Source organism: Urocitellus parryii, chromosome 3 (genome assembly GCF_045843805.1).
Source record: "Urocitellus parryii isolate mUroPar1 chromosome 3, mUroPar1.hap1, whole genome shotgun sequence".
NCBI lineage: Eukaryota > Metazoa > Chordata > Mammalia > Rodentia > Sciuridae > Urocitellus > Urocitellus parryii.
The window spans coordinates 80,571,168-80,594,382 of NC_135533.1; the positions used below are offsets into that span (position 1 = coordinate 80,571,168).

The 23,215-nt window shown below is 38.8% G+C and overlaps 1 protein-coding gene across 2 annotated transcripts in view; it reads right to left on the reverse strand.

The window, feature by feature from the left end:
• Rapgef5 (Rap guanine nucleotide exchange factor 5) overlaps positions 1–23,215 on the reverse strand; it is a 228,356-nt gene that overhangs the window by 84,016 nt on the left and 121,125 nt on the right. For both annotated transcript variants that reach the window (XM_077796732.1, XM_077796731.1), the window contains exon 9: positions 16,264–16,389. In XM_077796732.1, coding sequence (XP_077652858.1) covers positions 16,264–16,389 — 126 coding nt within the window. The remainder of the gene's footprint in view (positions 1–16,263; positions 16,390–23,215) is intronic.

The window sequence follows — 23,215 nt, forward strand, 5'->3', positions numbered from 1 at the left end:
CTCAACTGCCAAGAAGGACACACCTCCAGAGACCAAAATCTAACAGAAGGGAGACTTAGAGAGCAGATGTCCCTGCCTCTTATCGTTTGTAAATGTCAAGAGTTTGTTAACAACTTTGGAGTCCTTTGTCTCTGGGTGGGGTTACTGATGATTTGCAAGGGAGCACCCACCTCCTTTGGTGTCAGCATAATTCAATCATGAACAGGAGAGAACTAAGTAGGGCCTGACATCAGCCATAGTCACTGGAGGAGAGGAAGCTGGAGCTCTGCTATTGTCTGCTGCTTCTGTGTTCCAGATACGATGGCTGTTTCTTTCTGCTGAGACTCATGAGTTGCATCCATTTGTCCTGCTTGTTTTAGTAGGTCCCAGGGAATATGTGATGGGTCAGCTGAGCTGAGAAATCTTCAAGAATTTTGAGTCATAAACCACCTGCTTACTAGAACCAGGGATCATCAGCATCCCTAGAATCATGCAGCCTGCGCCAAAGGGCAAGTGAGGGCACTGCTTTGTACACACACACAAACAAGGTGTGTACAGGCGTACAGCCCGATACAGGCCTATATGAAGGTATTGCACTAACTGGCTAGCCCTATGGCTTTGGCTTCTCCTTTCAAATTCCTCTCATAGGATCTGAAGCTCAGTTGCATTTGATGCCTCCTGATTAAGTGAAGACCTAATTCAGAAAGTGAAATTATTTGAAACATAATGTGTGCGTGTTTCTTAACTCTGAACAGATCCAGCAGAAGTACTCTTCAAACTTAAGAGAAAAGTAAAGAAAGTATAAAGTAATTCACTTAAAAAATATAAATAATTCAGGCAAGGAACTCTTTCCAAATCTTTCATATGTGTGCATGAGGATATGCTTTGTGTGTGTGTGTGTTCATGCACATGTGTATGTAACTTCAGAAGGCAAAGAAGGAATGAAAGGACAGCCCCAGAGTATATGCAAGTTATGGAATGAAAAATTCCTAGTTACCATAGCAACTGCTAGATCACATGGGATGGGTGCAAAGAGATATGAGGCATCGTAAGCAAACACTTGCTTTTTTTTTTTTCATGTTTTGTACATTCCTGGGTGTTTTAATAGAGGCTTGCCTTTAAATATCTGTGGTAAACATCTCAGAAACTTCATTGCACAGTTGGAAACAAGACTGGTAGAAAGAAAAAACAATGTGTCCCTCCTAGTGCATCGCACAATTACAGACAGTTGGTATTAAAATGGGTTAAGAGAATTTAACCTGCAATGAAATATTGCTACAATGATTTGAAAGTCAAACAAGCAAACAAACAAAATCAGGAGATAAAACAGAAGAAAGAAGGTTAAAATAAGACACAAATTTGACTCTCATGCTTGAAATTGGGAAATATTTCCCACCATCCACAATTGCTATCTCTACCAAATCCAGTTCCACACATGCTGAAAGCCTAGTGCCAGACATAGGGGACATAAAAGATCGAATGAAACACAGGGACCATGCTCATAGAGTGAATTCTTCATAGAATAGAGTGACACATAAAAAATATAAATTAGCATTTTCTAATAACTGTGGTTTGAAGTTATGCTGTGGGTAGTGGTCAAGTAAGGCACCCAGCCAACAGCAATAACGAGGCCATTTCTTGTTAGTTCCAAGAGTTCAAGGCAATTAAGATCTACTGCTTTTTCAGTTTGCCAAGATCTGGGAGTTTCAGATCTCTTCCCTCTTCAGGACATTCTGAACTCAACAAAACAATTCCAAATATTTAACAACTTGACTTAAAATATGGCTTTAATACCCTGATAACAGAGACGGTTCTAGCTGGATATGTTAGATTAGCCATCTGTCCCATATCAACACCATTTCACAAAGAATACATTTTTAGAAGTTCTATCCATAGGAATATTTTGGGAACATAAGAGAACAGAATGATTCTTGGCAATGATAGGCATATTCAATTAGAATTAAAAAAAAAAAAGTTACTCGAAGCTTCCAACTGGTATCCATTAGAAAATGGTGACATTTCCCTCCAAAAAAGTTCAGCACTCAAAGGCATAGAGGCTGCTGAATTTGTGGAGGGGAGTCTTTAAGGTAAAAAAAGGATTTTAGAGTCAGAAGAAATCTTAGATCTCTAATATTCCAATTTAATTAATAAAAAAATTGAAGCTCAGAAAAGTAAAACATCTCACTAAATCTATATGTAACATATTTAAACTGAGAAAAAATGAACTTTTTTTTTTTATTGGTGGTGCTAAGGATTGAATTTAGGGCCTTGTGCATGCAAAGCAAGCACTCTACCACTGAGTTGAGCTATATCCCCACGCCTAAAATGGAATTTTTAAAACTCCTAATAACAAAATAATAAATTAACTGATTAAAAATTGTGCATGTAATAGGTAACCAACAAATCTTACTTTATCATTATGAAAAAAAAAATCTTAGTTATACAGAAGACCTGAGCAAAAAGAATAATTCTAGAAGAAATTTAAAAATAAATAATATTGAGTATCTGGTCACAAAATGGGGAAGAGCTGTCTAATTTTAAAGGCTTTTTTTTAAATAATAAAAAAAGAATGAACAGTTTCACTCATGTGAATAAAAATAACTAAGTAAACAGGAACAAACTGGGGAAGACCATATAATAAATATGACAAAATTTTGTTACCTTTTGTATGTGAGGAACTTATCTAAAACAAGGAGAAAACTCCTAATGGAAAAAAGTGTGTAAATAGATTATTCATAGGTGAAAGAAATATAGATTGATATAGTTGCAAATATTCTACTTCACTAGAAAAGACAAGTAAATTTTCCCTCTCCCCCATCAACCTGATAAAGATACTGAGTTTCTTCTATTAAAAGGTGTGACACTCAGTGAGGTGAAGGTGAGGGCAAGTGCTTTCATGTATTGCTGATGTAAGCAAAAGCAGCCCACGCTTTAATGGAAAGTAGCTGGGCAAAAACATAAAAGAGATTAACATGATTCATACCTGTAATTACACGGCTAGGAATTTATTCTTAAGAATATACACTTTGGTAGAGAGTTGTTTTTTTTTTTAGAGTTGGGCATGACCAATCATTAATAAGAACAAAATTTGAAAAACACATTTGCCCCCAAGTGGAAGAAGGGTGGCAGATAAAGCATGCTATGAAATCTTGAGGAAAGCCTCATGTTGCAAATATTGGGGACAGGAGGCAAGTGAGGGGGAACTGGGGCTTACCACTTTTTCTTTGCATGCTCTAACACAGCTTCCTATTATTTCTACATTCTCTAAGAAAGGCATATATTACTTTTTCCATTAGTAAAACTTTTGAAACAGCAACAATAACAATAACAACAAATCTGTAGCAGAAATGTGCTAAAAATCCCAGCAAGGGGCTTGATCCCTTATTCTGGATTACTGAACACACCTATAACATCTTTCAGATGAAGCTTGTTTTTAGAACAAGCTCATTCAATAAAATAGGTCAAAGACTATGTAAAACAATCAATTTTTGAGAGGTGGGAAAACATATTTTGTAGCTAGGATATGAGGAGTGGGGCATGGTAAACTCCAATAACACGTGACTTTCTTTAGATTTGAGGTTTATGATCTTTGCCATTTCTGATTTGTATTCTGACCAGATAATCACCCAGGAAGTAAACGATGATGCTTAATTTAGCAAATACTTCCCAGGAATGTGAGGAAGTAATTTTCTGGAAATTAAAACCTTATTCAAAGCAGACTTTTTTCTCCCTCCTGGAAGCCCCTCCCAGCCCTTTCCTTTGTCGGCTTATTGTCTTCTTTACCCTCCTCTGTCTTCCCATCCTTCTCCCTAAGTGGTAGTGTCTTTGGGGCTCACACCTCATTTTGTTTATTTCTGTCTCTGTTCTGTTTTGTAGGATGCCTGGGTCACAGGTGTTCAGCAAATGCTTCTCTCAATGAAGAAAATTAATTTAAGTCCCTAAAAAACTTGCACTATGCATGGGGGAAAAAAAGACAGTTGTAGAACACTAAAAATCAGGTAGGTCTTCAACAACACCAATTTTAAGCATTGTAGAAATGACTGCTGCCAGTTATCCCACTCCTGGCCATATACCCAAAGGATTTAAATCAGCATACTATAGTGACACGGCCACATCAATGTTCATAACAGCTCAATTCACAATAGCCAAGCTACGGAATCAACCTAGGTACCATTTAATAGACAAATGGATAAGGAAGATATGGTACATATACACAATGGAATATTACTCAGCCATAAAGAAGAATAAAATTATGGCATTTGCCAGTAAATGGAGGGAACAGGAGATTATTATGCTAAGTAAAATAAGCCAATCCCCAAAATCCAAAGGCTGAATGTTCTCTGTGATATGTGGATGCTGACTCACAATAGGTGGGGGACGTTGGGGAGTGGAGGTTCACCAGATTGGACAAGGGGACGTGGCGGTAAGGAAGGGAGGATGGGAATAGGTAAGACAGTAGAATGAATTGGACATAACTTTTCTGTGTTCATATATGAATACACGACCAGTGTAACTCCACATCATGTACAATCACAAAAATGGGAAGGTATATCCCATGTAGGTATGATTTGTCAAAATACATTCTACTGTCATGTATAACTAACAAGAACAAATAAAAAAAATTAAAAAAGTAATAACTGCTGCTGGTGATAGCAAGCTACACAGCTACTTGGCTGCTACCGTCTTCACACGGTGTGATTTTTTCTAATCATCTCTATGAGCTAAAGCACAAAACTCTGAAGCAAGCTGCTAATGGTGGCAAAACTAAGTGTCTGGGCCAGTCATCAGGGTGCTGGCCTCTCTCTGAAAACCTGAGTGCAAAAACACAAGTGACCAAATTCCCTGGTGTCTGGCTCACCACTTTAGGTAGGCAATGCTTCCATTCCTTCTGGGACTTCCTCAGGCCTATGCTACCCAACTCTTCTTTCCTGCATAGGGTCCCCCAGGCTGAGAAGCCTGCAGCTTGCCATCCTGTCACTCAGAAGGACTGAAGCAGTCTTAAGACTTAGGTGTGGGCCCCCGAGGGCCCGACAAGACACTTTTTCACTGCAAAAGGTTCTGGACTAGCCGGATGTGGAACATAAATGAAGTCTGAGTGAAGATGTAAAAATGGCAAACCACAGCGGGTGGGGCAGAAGGACATAAGCAGCTGCAGATGCTGAACATACTCAGGGCCACTCTGATCTTTATTAATGAGGATTTTTCCAGGGTGTGGTAAATCTTCTCAGGTCTGGGCTAATCTCCTCTCTATGCCAAGATTCTGAGTAATACCAAAGGACAGGAACCTCAGATTTACGGAAATGGGATCCACGTAAAATAGAGATAAAGGTCATATGTGCTTGCCAAGGTACAATGGAAGTGGCATTTAATAGTTCAACAAGTCATTAAAGGATTCTGTGCACACGGATCTGGCATTCAAGTAGGTTCCTTAAAGACAAGTGGCAAAAATTGATTTTTTAAAATTTATTTTTCTGGGGCTGGGGATTGAACCTAGGGCCTGGCACATGCTAGACTGGTATTCTAACAGGGAGCTGCATCTCTAGCCCCAACTGGCCTCTTGTGGGCTCATCATGGTCCCTGTGTTTCATTCGATCTTTTTTTTACCACCTCCTGGGGTTAACCCTTAATAGCAGATCTGCAAGTCTAAGTCGGCACCAGCCTGGGCCACGTGTGTTCCCGCCTCTGCCACTCTATTTTCTATAGTTTTACCTAATTATATCTTTTAAAATTCCAGACCTACACATTAGAGGAGATGACATTATTTCCATGATTTCAATTATCCTCTTTCCCCATGTGTTTAGAGATAGGAGTATTGTTTTAATACTGAGATAATTTTTGGCTGTGTGCTTCCCAATGGGTGTTTAATGAGAAGCACTTAATGATTGCCTCCCCACCCCCAATTTTTTGGTGGTGGTACTGGGAATTGAACCCAGGGACACCTGACTGCTTTACCACTGAGCTGCATCTCCAGCCCTTTTTATCTTTTATTTTGAGACAGGGTCTTGTTAAATTGCTGAGGCTGGCATGGAACCTGTGATCCTCCTGCCTCAGCCAAGCTGATAGGATTACAGGTGTGTGCCACCATGCCTGGCTTTCGTTTTTAATTTTCTGATGAATAACAGATTAAAAAAAAGAAGGAAGTGGTTCTACAAACACAATTTTTTGAGGGCAAGGGTCACTTCAATCATATTAGCCCCAAGTTTTGGGCCCACAAGAGAAGTTCAAGAGTAAGAGATAAAAGCACAAAGACTGAATTATAAGATCCTCTAACAAACCTAAATGATCTCCAGTAATTACTATTTTTAAAAAATATTTTTCATTATAGATGAACACAATACCTCTATCTATCTATCTATCTATCGATCTATCTATCTATCTATTTATTTATTTTATGTGGTGCTAAGGATTGGATCCAGTGCCTCACACATGCTAGGCAAGTGCTCTACTACTGAACCCCAACCCCAACCCGGTAATTACTATTTTTATTAATCATTTTTGCTTTTGATTACATAGACTAAAATATTATCAATGAAAGGAAATATTTTAACATTTTCTTCTGCCCTGCTCTCCTTCCTCTTCCTCCCCCCTTCCTCTTCCCTCCTTCTCCCCGCTCCTCTCCCCTCCCTCCACTTCTTATTCTTGTCCTCTTCTTCCTGCCCCCTTTTGTACTAAGATTGAATCCAGGGGCAGAGGTACTCTACCACTGAGCTATATCCTCAGCCCTTTTTATTATTTTAAAAATTTGGGGAACAGGGTCTTGCTTTGTTACTCAGGTTGGCCTCTAACTTGCAATCCTCCTGCCTCAGCGTGTGGAGTAGCTAGGATAGAGGTGTGTGCCATGCCACCACATCTGACCATTTTAACATTTTCTTGTGATTAATGAACTCCCAAAAGAAAGAATCAACCATTTAGTAGTTGTTGCCCATTTTAGAGGAAACTAGTTATAATCCTACTTAGCAGGTGCCGGTTTGTGAAAGACAATTTCTTTATCAAACCATCAAGATGCATGATGATCTCTAAAGCTCTCTCTGATGTCTATGATTCTCAGAGGAAAACTCCAGGGTACTCAGATTCACTGTGAAAAATCACAATCCCCCAACTTGTCATAACAGTCAGTCCACTGAGCAGGGAGAATGTGATAGCATTCACCAACCATAAAATTAAGTTTGGGATTTTATCATGCATTGTACCATTTGGGGATCATTAGAACCCTTCATTCATAAAGCTTGTTCTACCTCTATAAATCCTAGCTAAGGCAAGATCATACAAGGTTTAAAGAATTCTCTGGATGAAGTACTTCTCTCTTCTTTGATGGTAACAGGCCAAAATTCCACCTTGATGTATTCCACCACCACCTTTGAGGTCACCATGATATCCTCCTATGACTCATGAAGTTCTCCTGAACCCCTGTACAAATCCTTACCCCCAAGCTACTTCCTGCCATCTTAATTGTCTTATGATCACATTATCCTCTCCTACTATGTGACTCTTAGAAGTTGGAGAGCCCCTAAACCTTTATTATGACTCACTGTGCCTTAATCATGCCCAGCCATTCCTGGAACCTGAACAGAGAGGACATTTACAAAGGTTTGTTAGAATTGTTGAGCCCCATTCACTTAATTATGTACATTTTACAGTAAATATCAGTGAACACAACACGCATGCTATATATTATTTCTCCACTTTTTTTTAATACAGGAGGGAAATATAAGAAAAGGGTCAGGGGGTGGAAGCCCAATGAAAATCTCTTCCAGGTAAACCTAAGTGCTGCAGCACTAACTTCTAAAAATCTAAACATTAATCCTTTTGGTGCAATAATGGAATAGACAGCTTTTTAAAAATTAAAGACAAATGTATATGTCATGGCAAATAAGGAAATGATTATGTTTTAAGGAAAATGTGGATATTTAGCATGATTTATTAGAAAAATATGTACTGCACACTTGCTTAAAGTCTGTGCTGTTCTGTTATGGTATTTTCAGCAATCTTCTATTTTTGTTATCTTAAAACAACATTAAGGACTGCCGGGTACCAGATGGAATCTTTCCTTTCCACCCACTTCTCATGGCAAAAGGAAAAAAGGTTCTTTGTATCCTACACGGAAATCTTTTATAAATTCCCTTTTAAAAGATCTGTATCAACTGAAGTATCCAAATCACTGAGAAATCATCAAAGTTTGGCCAAATCAATATGATGCACATATACAGCACAATAAGTTGTTCTTTAAGTGAACATAGCTGCCTGCATAATGTTCATTAGTAAAAAGCCTTCACATACAGGTACACGCATGCTCAAAATTCACCTTTACAAAGCCAGGATGCATCCAACTCAACTTTCTAAAGGAAAATAAGAGTGTGGCAATATGCTTTAGGGTAAAGCTAATAAATTAGAATTGAGCTATGATTGGGCATTCTGCCTTCACTGAAACTGAGGTCCCAGAACTTGAGCTCTTTACAGCAAATTTTTAACATGTATGTCAGTTACTGCTTCATGTGCAACCAAGAGAGAGGACTGCAAGGAAAGGAGAATCAGAAAACTTTGAAAGGAGTGAATGTGATCCATAGTTCAGCTTTAAACCTATTCCCACATTGAAGTAAGCTCAAAATTTAAATCTAATCATCTTTCTTGCTTTTGCTTAAATTTTTCATAACAGCTTGATATTGCTCTTAACACACCATGTTAGGCTAAAGCCCAAGAGGTCCTGCGTCTTTTGGCGCTGCCTCTCCTACGTAGCCCCAGTACGCTGTGGCTTCTTGCTTCTGCTTCCCAAGTTGCCACATCCTCTCCACATCAGGCCCCTGATATCATCACATCTATTCTTTTCTCTGCCTGGATTCCCCAGCCCTCCTCACTTCTCCTCACTCTTCTAACAGCTTAGATTCTGTCCTTTAAGGGAAATCTGCATGACTCCCTAGACTAGTTGAGTCCCTATTAGAAGCTTCCATAGCACTTCATAAAACTTACCACACAGCTTAATGTGAACGCAGCCTTGGAATTCCTTGTGGAGCATCAACTCCACAAAAACGGTGGCTTATCAGGGCAGTCCCTGAGCAGTCACAGCACATCATAAGTTGGGACCTTCATCGCCCTACTCCTCCATAGCTTTTCTTTTTTAAAAAATCTTTTTAAAAAAATTTTTAGTTGTAGGTGGACACAATACCTTTATTTAATTTATATATATGTGGTGCTGAGAATCAAAGCCAGTGCCTCACATGTGCTAGGCAAGTGTTCTACCACTGAGCTGCAACCCCAGCTCCCTATAGCTTTTCTTTTCATTTCTCCAATCCTCAGCAGAACACAGTTATCAGGGAGTCTCCATCTGTCTGCATCTTTTCTGCAATGTTTTGTCCTCAAGCATCTTATTATGATCCCCCCAAAACTAAACTGCCAGAAGTTTCTAGTGTTATTTGACCACACAATAGTCTAGAGATATTATTACTGTTATATTAATGCAGTCAGGCCGGCATCAGGATAGCAAAGAAAAGAATGTAAGGTTGTCTGGGGTATGGTTTGGAGGGAGATGTACTGCTAGTGGGAGTGTGTGTATGTGTAAAAGCCAAAGAAAAATAACATAATTTTTAATACTTCACTTTAATAATTTCCAACTATACTGGAGATGATATAGTCATTTTAATTTCATAAGAATCTAATAAACCCCGGAATCAGTATCCATACAGCACAGAATAAAAGACCCTTTGACAACATGAGTTTGATAAATCAAACTAAGGAGCCAGTATCCATTTTCTTAATTGGGCCTTTAAAAATAAACTTGAACATTTTCAGAAAAGTAAACAGCATCATGACAAATTCTTCTTTCTTAAAAAATGCTGAAACTAATTAAAAAAAAAAGTCAAGACTTGCAATGGGCTTCTTTTAGAACCTAAAAATACAGCTAATGAGCAGATGGCTCCACCAGACAGCATGAGCACATCACTGACTCTCACTGACAGTCTACTGCCATTTATCTGGAGGAAAAAAAAATCCTAGAATTTAACTAAACTTGTAAACTTTGCTCTTGAATGAATGGGAAGAGCATGACTTGCTGTTTGGTAATGTGTTAGCAGGCTTTATTTCTCTCTCTCTCTCAGTACCTGAGAAATTACTCAGACACTTCATTAAATGGCTATCCTTGATGAAATGGTTATTTTCCACATATAAATCCTTTTCTTAAATAGATTGTAAACTTCATGGAGGCAAGAACTACCTTCTACTACTTTTTTGTTATCCTGTGACCAGATGGATCCTGATTAAAGAATGGACTAAAACTATTCACTCAAGGAAGTCTGTTTTCTACGAAGATACTTTAATACCAACCCAAGTCAGAAATTTGTTATCAAGAAAAAATAACGCTAATGTGGTGACTTCTTAGCTTGAGTAGACAATGTGATGTGTTAAAAACTACTTATCAGGTCTGAATTATGGCTTTTAATACTAAGAAATAATATTATAAAATTCTAAGTAATTTTCTTAGATAAAATCAATGTACTGGTAAACTTCAAACAATGACTAGCTTGCTTGAACTTTTACTCATCTGGATGTAGAATACAAGTCTGAACAGAGTGATAAAACACATTTCCTTTTCATATTCTAAATAAAGCAAATAGAGGATTTCCACCTTTCATTTAATAGCATTTTTAAAAAACCAATAAAGTAATAAGCCAAATGAAAATCAGAAAAAGATGGAGATCGATTTTTTTAAGTTTTTTTTTTTTTTTACTTTTGTTGATGGACCTTCACTTTATTTATTTATATGTGGTGCTGAGAAATCCAATCCAGTGCCTCACACTTGTGAGTTAAGCACTCTACCACTGAGCCACAACCACAGCCCTGGAGACCCATTTTTAATATGTAAAATAAGAGTGACAGTAGCTGGAACACTCCAGACCACTTCTACCCTAGTAATCCTTAAACAAGGAACCCTTTGACGTAGGCAGAATTCCAGGATGAGGCTTCAGGAAACAGGGAAAAGGAAATTCCGGTGGAGGCTGAGAGATAGGGACCCTGGTGTAGGCAGCAGACTAAGCCAAGATTCAGTTTCAGAATGTGCAAAATCCCCTTCCCACCCATATTTCACCAGTGAATTAGAGAAGGGGAAGGAAGTAGGGTGGGTCCTCAGACTGAACAAAGGAACTGAAGAAAACAGGGTGGGGAGAGGCAGGGACACCGACAAGAGGCCCCTGAACATACATCTTATGGCTCCTCATTTCTACACGTTAGGAAATCCGTTCAGGAGCTGTGGTTGGTGTTTCTAATGTACAATTTAATACACTACAAAGCATAAGCTACATTTCAGGAAAAACACAGCTGCCGTTTTCTGGTAAATAATGCAGTTATATTTCAGAAAATAAGACCCGCATCTAGACACATACTTTAATACAGCTATTGTACCGACACTAAAATGTGAATAGTTTATGAGCTTTTCAAATCTCTCTTTCCTCCCCACACCCATCAACACCATCCCTTCCTAAGCACTCCCTCTCCCTCTGACCCCAGGGCTGCCTGCCTCAGGATTATCAGGATCCTGTCATCTCAGCTTCCTAGACTCAGAGAGATCCTGAAGACGCTCTTCCCAGGCCATCAGACTTGCCTCCCTCTGGGCCCAGATCAGCTTCCGCTGGCTAATCTGTCAGACTGAAACAATACCATTTATCTCACAGAGGCCCCACCCCATCTTCCTTTTTAGTGAAAACTAACAAAACCAAATACAGGCTCCTTATTGTTTTGAAAACAAAGTAAAACTTCTCAGACCTCAAAATCTTCCACAGTTGGGTTTCAGCTTTAATTCTCACTAAATCATTCTCCTGACCCTTGTCCAACTTCTTTCCCATCCCTGACTCCTGGTGACAGAAGGGTTTCTGATTTCTGAAAAATATCGTATATTTTGCCATTTCTGAGCACCTTCTAGTGCTATTCTTCCCTCTGGGAATGCTTTTCTTCAATTAGAATTGTGTAAATCCAAACTCAAAACCTACTTTAGGACCCAGGTGGAACTCTGCCTCTGCTGTAGGTTTCTCCAGCTGGGGTTCCTGCGCTCATGCCTGTGTGTCTTGGGATTTGCATCACAGCTTTCTTGTATTGCTGTTATTAATTTCTATGTCTTCTCTCCACAACCAGACCATAATTCTTGAGGAGAAGGAGCCACCATGGTTATTATAATCTCTATAAACAATGGCTTAAATAAAAGTCTAGTAAATGAATGAATGATGGAGAACATTCTAGAATAATAGTATAAGGTAAAGCAACCCAGACACATAAAAATAGGTCAGGAGAACATCCCTAAAAGACACAATAAGTTCTGAAGAAAGCATACACGACATTGCAGCAAATGCCAAGGCTTTGGAAAAATAAGCCAGTTCATTTGGAGCTTCCAGAAATTTTCTCTGCCTAAGGTATTTCAAAGAGATTGGTTTGAAAAGAAAGTTTATGTGGTCTCCACACTGGGAGCCAGAACCCCCATCTAACAATTCATTAGGGAAATAAATACCAAGATCTCAGACACCTGAAACATACTACAGGAAAACAAAGCAAGGTCCAAGGCTCAAGTGATTTGGGGGCCAAAGTTGATGACCACTGCAAAGATAAAGAGAGCATCTTAGGTCTACCCCCTCTCAGTTCCTAGTCACTGCCTGGATTGGGGTAGCACCTCTCACCTGACTCACGGGGAAAGCTTTCGAAGGTTCTTGCCAACATTTCTTTTTTCTTCACTCATATTTCCCTCTAAACCAATGCCAGAGAGATCTGACAAAGCCCACATCTGATTGTGCCACTTCACTTCTTTGGTGGCTCCCTTTTGCCAGAAAAGCAGGCCTGGACTCCTCAGGGTGGTTTACTAGGTCTTTCACAACCAAATTTTTGCCTCCCTTACAACCCACCTCTTTCCATTCCCCACAAATCACCAGGAGCTAGTTATGTTTTCCTGTTGGTTCCTGCATCTAAAATGCTCTTTTCTCCCTGCCCTTGTTTATGACCATTAGTCATCACTCAAAGTCAAGTGCAGAAGTCCTGGTTTGGAAACATATGCCCCTTCCTCTATTGATAATAATCATAGGATTAAGGTTAGGAAAAACAATGCCCACATCAGAGGTAATTTCTTTAAAGAATTAGTGACTAAATGTTAATCTTCCTATCCTAATTTAGAAGACATACCCCACTGCCCTCCTCTTTGTTAAGAATTCACATTATAATTTTCAACACTTAGGAATGAGCACTGCCTAATTTTGCCTACAGCTAGTTAATAGAAAGTAGGAAAACTGAGTGCTTCCTGCGAAACCTGTGATAATTACACACTTAACTTTTTTGTTGTTTTTTAATTTCAGAAACACCCTGGCACAAGCACAGAGTGAAATGTTTCTCTAATTGTATGCATTTATAATCATGGCATCTACCAGTTAAAGAAAATACTAGAAATGCCTACTCAGAAAGCTCTAATCCCCTTCAATTTGTAACAAGATGTAACAGCAACCAAGCCTTTGTTCTATCAAGCTCCTGTCATTCCCAAGGCAGCAGACTTCAAAGTATTGGTGCATATATATAAAAAAGGATGTAGCACTCTAGAACTAGAGTAGCAATGGAGCTTAGTAAAAAGAGTAAATAGGCAATTTGGATTCTAACTTAAATTTCCGCCAATGTCTCTGCTCTGCTAGCTTGAGCCCAGGAATGGTAGATAAGGCAGATGAATTCCTGCAAAATAATAAAACAAAGGAAATCTGTATTTAACTCCAGGGTTTGGTCATTATTGTTAAAACAAGAGGAGATAACAGTAGACCTGGGTTTACACTAGTCAACTGTGGCTTCCTCTGTACATGCTGTGTGTTAGAATGGAGCTTCCCTAAGCAAGAGCAGATGATTATGATTGCAGGAGAAAAGAAAGTGCTGCTTCCATCTCAGGAACACGGTGAACTTGGTGGGCCAGCAGAGGACTAGCTACAGCAAATACTCAGGACATGAAAGTTTTAAAATACAGTTGGGGTTTGATTTTTAATAGATTATCATAAAAAATGTAAGCATTAGTTATTAATGAGTAATTCATTTAGTAGAGCAGTATATCAACACCAGCCCTGAGAGCTGACTAGTTCTTGCAGAAGGGAGATCACAGAATGGTTGACTTTATACACATCATAAAGAAGGAGAAATCCTTAATATTCACCTTTCCTTTCTTTATGCTTTGCAGGAAAGTCATAATTCCAACATTCATTTATACACCATCTTCCCTCTCAGAAGCATAAACACTTTTGAGGTGTTAATGCACCATCATACAACACCCTCATAAGAAGCAAAAGACCTTAGTACTCTATTTTACAAACTTAAAATGCAGCTTTAAAGGTAAAAGAACAAATAACCATAAGCAAAGTTACAAATCTTCAACCATTAAATTTCTGTCTCATGTCAAAAGCATTCTGATTAACACTAAGTTCAGATTTTTACTGTTATATCTTAGGAAGGTATTTAACCTCATTAGCTAGAACTATTGATAACATTCTGAATTGGAATTGAAGTAAGCATAAGACAGAGAGAGGCAACACAGGTATCATGTTAATAAGCATAAAGTTCTCGTGGCCTAAAGCTGATGACCGCTGACTTCAGTGAAGTGGTACTCTATTTTTGACTTCGAAAGATACCCCATCTCAAGTTGTCACTGGTTCACTGCATCTAATCTTCAATTATAAGATAAACTGTTCATTTTAAGGACCACTAGGAAAGAAGAATGATCACGAATACACTATGACATTTTTGTTTTTTATGGTACTAGGGACTGAACCCAGGGGCTAACACATGCTGGGTAAGTGCTCTGTCACTTTTTTAATTCATTTTTTATTTTGAGACAGAGTCTCACTGAGTTGCCCAGGCTGGCCTTGAACTTGTGATGCCCTACCACAGCCTCCCAAGTAGCCAGGATTACGGTTTGGGCCCCTGAGCTCAGTTGCACTATGATGTTTTTTCATATCATCAATAGTTAAGGCTTTTTCTAATTTCATTCAGGCTAAAATGTAGGGACATATACATCATGAAATCAGTAAAACAAGGCATAGGAAAATTATTGCTCTTCTGATTGAAATGAGTCAAAAGGAGGATTGTTTTCAGAAATTTAAGCTGCATAACTGGGATATTCAAAATCCTAAGCACATGGATATACTTTGCTATTCTCAAGCTTCGGGGGACTTTGAACAACTTAAACAAGCCCCTAAATTTTTCCCTGGTACCTGCCAAAAGGTGTCGGGGACTCCCTGCTGCACTTAAGGTCAATAGTCAGCCCTGAAATAGTTTAGTCACCAGGCTTTGAAACTGCCTACTTATTCCCCGCCTTGAGACACCAACTGTTACAATTTGAGGCCACACTGTTAGAGATGTGCTGTGTTATTAAACTAAGCAGCCAGCCAGCCTAGAACTTCTCACCTTCTCTCCTGCTCAGCAAGATCCTGACAGCTGTATTGATGGACTGGGACTAGGAAAAGCATGAAGCAACTTTTCCCCCTTGGAAGGGGATGAAAATAAAATTCCATGGGAAAATTAAAGTCAGAGAAAGACATGTTTATGAGCACAGAGGAATGTTCCCCTTCATGAGCAATCCTGGAGAGTGCCGACCAACCGAAACTGAAGTCTTACAAACAACAGCAAAATCAGAGGACAACAATGTTTAGCAGAAGACAGTGGCTGCCCTGGCTGCCCAGCGGGAGGGCAGCAGTCTCAGCTCTAAGCTGGAGCTGAATAACTGCTTTCAGGGCACCAAGCAGAACGACCTTTCTCCTAGCTTTAGCTGTGTCCAAACAATGTCGTGCTTGTTGGAACACAACATTCACAAGATACAGGGAAATCTCCCTCTGACCCTCCCACTTGATGTGAGCATCGACATTCTGTTCTTCTGTCCCCATCTATTTCTAGTGACTTAGGATACATTAGTTTGACAAGTAGATCTACCCTCATGCCAAACATAAAAGTACACCGGAACATTCCTTCAAAATCCATATTCATTGAACAATCTGATGGGACAAAACTTCCAGAGTCAAACCTGGAAGCCATCAGGTGTTCATGTTTGCCTAAGAGTATTTTCAGATACCTATGTGGCTTACTTTAGAGAAGGGTTCTCTTACAAAGCCAGTGTCATAAACCACTAGCTTACAGCTATGAGTATCTGACATTTTTGCTAAGGAGGATGCTTTGGGGAAAGAAAGAAAACCCCAAACCTAAAAAAATTTAAAATAAGCTATTCTTTTCTTCAAACATATAACCAGGCAGAAACATTCTCTACCCCTTCAAACCTGCATCCCCAAGATGAAAAGGGCTTACGTGTTCAGACTTCTCCGGTTCTTTTTTGTCTGTCTGCAAAAACTGACAGTTTTCTCTTGCCAGCTTCTGGACCAGTTCAATGCGTGCGATATCATCTCTCTCCTGAAGCTTGCACATCACCCCGGCCTTAAGAGTTGGAGAAAAAGCGAAGATATACTTAAATCCACAATCCCAGGACATGGCACCACTGCGAAATTCACCTTATAATAGGCTCATTTTTTCTGTGACCTGGATTCAGTCATGATCTTGGTAAAATATTCCTCTGCCTTTCTAAAACTGATATTATTTTAATCTAGAGCTCTCATGCCAAAAGACTTGAAGTTGAGATCATGTATCAGTGTACTTTAAGAGAGCGAAGGGCAAACTAAATCATTTGCTACTACGTGTGCGCCTGATATGCTGCTATTTGTCTGTCCCTGACAGCCTGTTTCCTGTTACATAAGCAAAGCCTAGCAAGAGGTTAAAAATTCATGGGAAAGTTAGCCAGGAACCACTCTGGCAAAAAGGGTGAAGTGATACAGAGTCCTAAAAATAACAGCCTACAACTTCTCAATTCTTTAGCTTCACTAGATCATTCCATAGATAAATACACACTTAAAAAGAGGCTTACAAGATGATTTTTTTTTTTTTGGTCACAACTGGAAAATTACTATGCAATATGAGTGAAATACTCCCGATGTTGCATGAAAATAGTGGAAATTTTTATTTAAAATAAGAACTTGAAAAAACAAAGCTTAAATTTTTATTCATCAGGGTTTGGAAGTGGTCCATTAAGTATCAAAATTTTTATTAGGTCCAAATACCTAAGGAATAATAATGAGAAAAGAGGTGACTATAGAACTTTGGAATTGAAAATACACACACACACATGAATACATATAATGAATATGTATACATATACTATATATAAATATATGTCATATGTATGTATACATATACATATGCATCCATTCTAACACACAATTTATAAAATGTTTCTGTTCAAATTCTTTCCAAAATGGTTCATGCTGATATACTAAGGCGTGATCTAATAAAGACATCTGAATTTTATACTTGGCAGAAGTAGTAAAAACTATAGAATTTCTTTTACACAACACAGCATGCAGGATTTGAATGTGGTACTTAGCAACATGACCAAATATGGGGAAGGGGCTCAAAACTGATACAAAGCTACATGGTCTTCATGGTTTGTGCTGAAGCCACCTATGCTGTTGAGTGGGTATCACAAAAATAGAAACCATCCATTAAAAGCAATGACACCAACTTTATCTAGTTGTTTCTCCAATTCAGAAAGAAAGAAAGAAAATCCTTGAAGTGGCCCAAATCACAGATTCCCAGAGGACTACAAGTAGAATTCCTCTACCCAAATCAGACAGGTATTTTTACAACATCCTTCACAGCTGGTTTTCTGGTTCTTTTTCTAAGTTTCATTGGACAAGGATCTCAGTCTATCTTAAGACAGACTTCGCACTGTTGGAGAGCCAAATATTTGGAATGTCTCATATTATTCTAGGCAAAATTCTGAAACTATTTAATGACAACCCATGAGTACTAGTTTTGTCTTTTAAAGTCATTGTCATTAGGCCCATTCCTTTTCCAAAATGACCATCTTTCTAATATGTAAATATAAATATTTACTATAACTTTTAATATTCTCAAGATATATGCCTCTAGTTCTTTAAGTTATTTTATTTTGTCATTCATTCACTCAAAAGACTTTATTTGAGCAGCAACTCACTGAGACTACAGAAGTCAGCAACAAAAAAATCCCAAGGTCTCTCACATCATGGAACTTATATTCAATAAAAGTTTATGTAACATATAAATAGAAATAGCAGGTGGTAATATGTGACAGGACAGAAAATAAAGCAGAGTAACAGGACAGAGAATTATTCAATATATATTAGTTAGATAGATCAGGGAAGGATTCTCTAGGAATACAACTTTGAGTGGAAACCTAAAGGAAGTGAGAAAGAGGTCATGTGGACACCCAGAGGAATCATGTTCTCAGCTGAGGAACAGCCGTGCAAAGACCCTGAGGCCTGGCTGTGCTTCACACTTTCAAGGACCAACAAAGAATAGGTGCAGCAGAACAGGGTTGGTAAGGGGCAGACTGGCGAGACTGGTCACAGAGGTGTAGGACCAGATCACCTAGTTTCCTTACAGCCTATATAAAAAGTTTGGATTCTTTCTCTGATTAACATATAATGGAATGCTTTGAACAGAGGACTGGCATTAATCTGATTTATACTTTGGAGGGTCATTATGTGTTCTGGATAGGGTAGGAGGAATCTAGAAGACCTAAATCATTAAGGAGATGGGTTTTCACATAAGAGACAGCTTGGAACTTGTGGCAGTGGGGGGCATGATAAGAATTTGTTAGAATCTGAATATATTTCCAAGGTAGGGCCAGCAGATTTTGATATTTTTGTGCATTGAAAACATCAGGCCTGAGCAATCTGGAAGGATGAAGTTGTCTTTTACTGAGACTGGAAAAAACTGGGGGGAGGTCTGGGAAGGAAGATACCTATTAGACATCCCAGTGGGGTTGCTGGAGGCTCAGGGAAGGGATCCAGGTATAAATTGGAATCTGGAGACATCAAAGTATAGATGGTTCTACTTTGGTTGTAAGGTTAGAAGGTTGTAAATCCAGGAGCTGAGTCAAATGTTCAGACACTGGGAAGATGACAAGTGATCAGAAAGGAGACTAAGGAAGAGCAGCCCCTGAGGAAGATCTGGAGAGCAGTGGAGATGTTTCAGAGCAGAGGGAGCAAAGTCCTCTCCCCAAATGCTGCTCAAGAATTAAAGACGATGTTCAAAATAATTGATGTTAAATTTGACAGAAATAATCAGTGACCTTGAAAAAAGTCATTTTATTTGGAGGTAGAGACAAGCTTCATTAGTAGGTGTTTAATTATGTCAGGAAAGAAAGGGTCCCTGGCTGGAAAGCCAGGTTGAAGGGAGTTCTGCTTGCTTGCTCATTGGCATTGAAATGAGGGGCATTCCAGCATCCTGATCATATTTGATTTGGTGATTTCATATTTGTATCAGAACTCACTGGGTGGAGAGGGAAATCTGATGATGCAGGAGGAGGATAGTGCATTTTCACGAGTCATGTTCTTGAGCAGGAAAGATAAAGATCTACCCTCAAAAGACAGAAATATAAATATTTCATCTACTGGAACAGGAGAGAAGGGGAAGTAGAGGGGCAAGTATATAGGGACCTTGGGGAAATTCTTTTCTGAAGGCTTCTATTTCCCAGAAAATCAAGACATCAAGTTACTAGCTGAGAGCAAGGATGGGGGGCAGGGGACGCGGGGGAGAAGATGTTAGAAGTAATGGAAAAGAAGGCATGTGACAGCCATTGGAGTTGCAAGTGCTGGCAAACCTCCTCTGTAAGGGGCCAGAGAGTCAATGCTCTAGGCTTTGTGTGCCATGGGCTCTCTGCCATAGTGACTCAGTTCTACAGCAGGAGCCCAAGAACTGCAAGAAACAATAAGTAAGGCGGTGATTGCCCATAATCCCGGTGACCCAGGAGGCTGATGCAGGAGGATTGGAAGTTCTAGGTCAGCCTTGGCATTTAAGTGTCTCAAAACTAAAACTAAAACTAAAAATAAAATCGCTAGGGATATAGTGAAGTGGTAGAGAGTTCCTGGGTTCAATCTCTAGCAATACATATACAAACATTTAAAAATAAAAATATGTAAACGAATGATCATGGCTATGTTCCAAAAATACTTAACAAAAACAGGCAACAGGTTGTGGTTTATCAACTCCTGACCTAAGATAAGAGGGAAGTGGAATGGAGAAGGAGAGTGAGATTGCTGGGCTGGCAGTGTAGACCAGTGGTAGACAGAGCACGCATGGCCTGGGTTCTATCCCCAGCACCGCCCTGTCCCCTGCCACCAGTCAGTCAAGTATTATTAAGGGCCCGCTCGGTTTTTACTTTTAAATCCTTTATTCACCCTAGCCTTCCTAATAAGGGGATATTTCTGTTTGTCAGGATTTTAATGGATCTCATAACCAGAGATGATGCTACATACACGGAGCATCACGAAGATGCTCTTCTACTCAATCCCAGGGAGGGTGACAAGAGGGCCAGGGGGCCAAGTGTTCTTTTAAAGTAGGACGGCACGGGAACTATTTGGGGTATTTCTCCTTGCAAGTAACATTTTTTTAAACATTATATCACTTAAAGGAATATATTTCTGTGACCTAGAAATTCATTTATACCTGAGTCTCAAACTGAGTCTCCTGCCATGTCATCCTCACAGACTTTCAGATTCTGTCCCAAGACAGGAGAGAGGGTGCTAACGAGCCTCCACCTCAGGTCCTCCTCTGTGGTTTATTCTGCAGTGTGGGCTAGTGCACCACCTCCTCTCTGCTCCCGGATGTGGCCCCCACCCCCATGTGATAGAGGACAAGGCCCAGGCAGAGCTGGCACCCAGGTGAGAGCATGGAGGGACACAGGGGACCACCAGCCTTCTCTCATCAGCACAGGCTCCACAACCACAAGAATGAGTTCCCACAGATTCTAATTCGGAAATTCTAATTCGGAAATAGTCTTTCCTCTGGTTGTAGTTCCTCTACACAGTTTTTTTAAACAACTGATAACGGCGTTAGCAAGGAAATGCTGGGACTAAGAAGAGGCCTTGGCTGTTTTCGTGTGAGAAGGCAAGTTTGAAAGGAACTCTAACCAGTCTTCATGTCATGATTAGCATCCTGAAAACAGGCTCTTCTTTCAGGAGGAAACATTTTTATTAGAACCAGATATTTGGGTGCACCAATCAAATATAAAAAAAATAAAAATACATCTATCTATCTATCTATCTATCTATCTATCTATCTTGCATAAGGAAAGAACCCAGGACCTCCCACGTGCTGGGCAAGCACTCCACCATAAGGCTATATTCCCAGATGCAAATATGTATTTTAAACACAAAAAGTTATTACTTTTAAAAGTGAGTTTCAGATTAACCGAATTACTGTATATTTACTCCATTATCTTCTATTTATTTATTTATTTGGTCTAGTTGGAAACAATGCCTTTATGTTATTTATTTCTTTTTATGTGGAGCTGAGGATTGAACCCAGGGCCTCGAATGTGCTAGGCGAGCACTCTAACGCTGAGCTATAAAGAACCCCAGCCCAGCCCAGTGTCTTGATTTTTTTTTTTCCTGTCCCGTGGGCACTTTGAGATGAGATTTCCTTGCCTGTTTTGGTTGTTTGAGTCTCTCTTTGTTCACTACTTTTTTTTTTTTTTTTACTACTCCATTATCTTCTAATTGAAGAAGTAATACTGCTGCCTTGATTCTCTGATTCCCACATAATTTCTAGATACATTTTCATGAGACAATTTTATATCACTCCTTGCAAGACAACTACCAAAATATCTTTCAAGGAGGGTTATGAATGCTGCTTCATCCCCTGGGGAACTTTAAGACCAGAATTATGCCTGTATATCCTAGATGGTTTATAAGATAGTGCTTTTTAAGAATCACGCTAAGCCAAATTTTCTCTGGGGTCCCTTTCACAGCTCCATAATTTAGTGATTTAATTCAAGAAATCCATGAATTTGTTAATAAATTTTGGAGCTTTGTTATGGCAGTAGAAACAAGATAACTAATATCCCTTGATCTACTTTCACATTTTTGGTCTATTTAATATATCTATGTGAAATTAATTATATACAGTTTACCTAACACTGCTAAGGCAGAAAAAAAAATAAAAGATTAATGTGTAACTGTCAGAAGCATTATTTAAGAGCCTTATTTCCAGGTCTGTTTTGAAAAAAAAAAAAAAAAAAAAAGGAGGAAACTTTGTAATTAAAGTTTAAGACTTTGTAATTAAAAACTTTGTATAATTAAAGCTGTTCATATGATTTTCAAAGTTTGAGAAATGTAATGTTAATGAAAAGTCTGTTTCCTTTATAAAAGGAATCATAAAATTGTTGTGTCAATCCCCCTCAGTGGAAAGATATGAAACTTGGACAGAATTCCCTTATGAAATGGCACATGGGTTTATAAGCAAGCAGTCCTTCTGTAAAACAAGGTAAAATAGTATAGTGCCAAGTCTGAAAATATTCTCTGCATCATCTTAACTTTAAAAATCACCTTTTTTTCTAAAATACCTTGCCAAAATATCATGCAAAAATTGCTATCAATGCTGGACATGGGGGCGCCCACCGATAATCCCAGCAACTCTGGAGGCTGAGCAGGAGGATCACAAGTTCAAGGCAGGCCTCTGTTACTTAGTGAGGCCCTACACAACTTAGTGAGATCCTGTCTCAAAACAAAAAAAACAAACAAACAAAAAAAAAGATCTGGAAATGTGGTTCAGTGATAGTGCCCCTGGGTTCAATCCTCAATACCAAGAAAAGAATAAAAGTAAAAAGTTAAATTAAAGATAAAAGTAAATTGCTATCAATTGCTATCAGCAAAGCAAAACCAGGAAGTAATAGTCAAACTTTCACGAAAGCATTGTTTGCAAAAATAGAACAAATACTGCTCAATATAATCTAAGGCTATCCAAATACATTCTTACTGATTAGTACATAATATATTCCATTAAAAGTTAAACTTTAAAGAAATTCACTGAATTTTTTTATTCTAAACAGAAAATATAAACAACAAAACAAAACTCTGATGAGTTGGGATGATATGTTATATTACTCAACTGTATGCACCTATTTCCAAAACAGAAAATATTAAGTATTCTTCTCAGGAAAATTCAGAAGACAGGGCATTAATTAAAAATTAAAATTTTTTTGAGAGGCAAAAACTTATTTTGTCAAACTTCTTTCGGGGGGGGGAAAAAAAAAGAGAAAACTACAAAAAAGCTCTCCATAGATGGGATGGGAAAATACTCCATTTGATCATTGAGGAAGAACTACAAGGTGCCCACAGTGACTGCATCAGAACAGAAAGAGTGACAGTCAAGGCAGCTTTTCTAA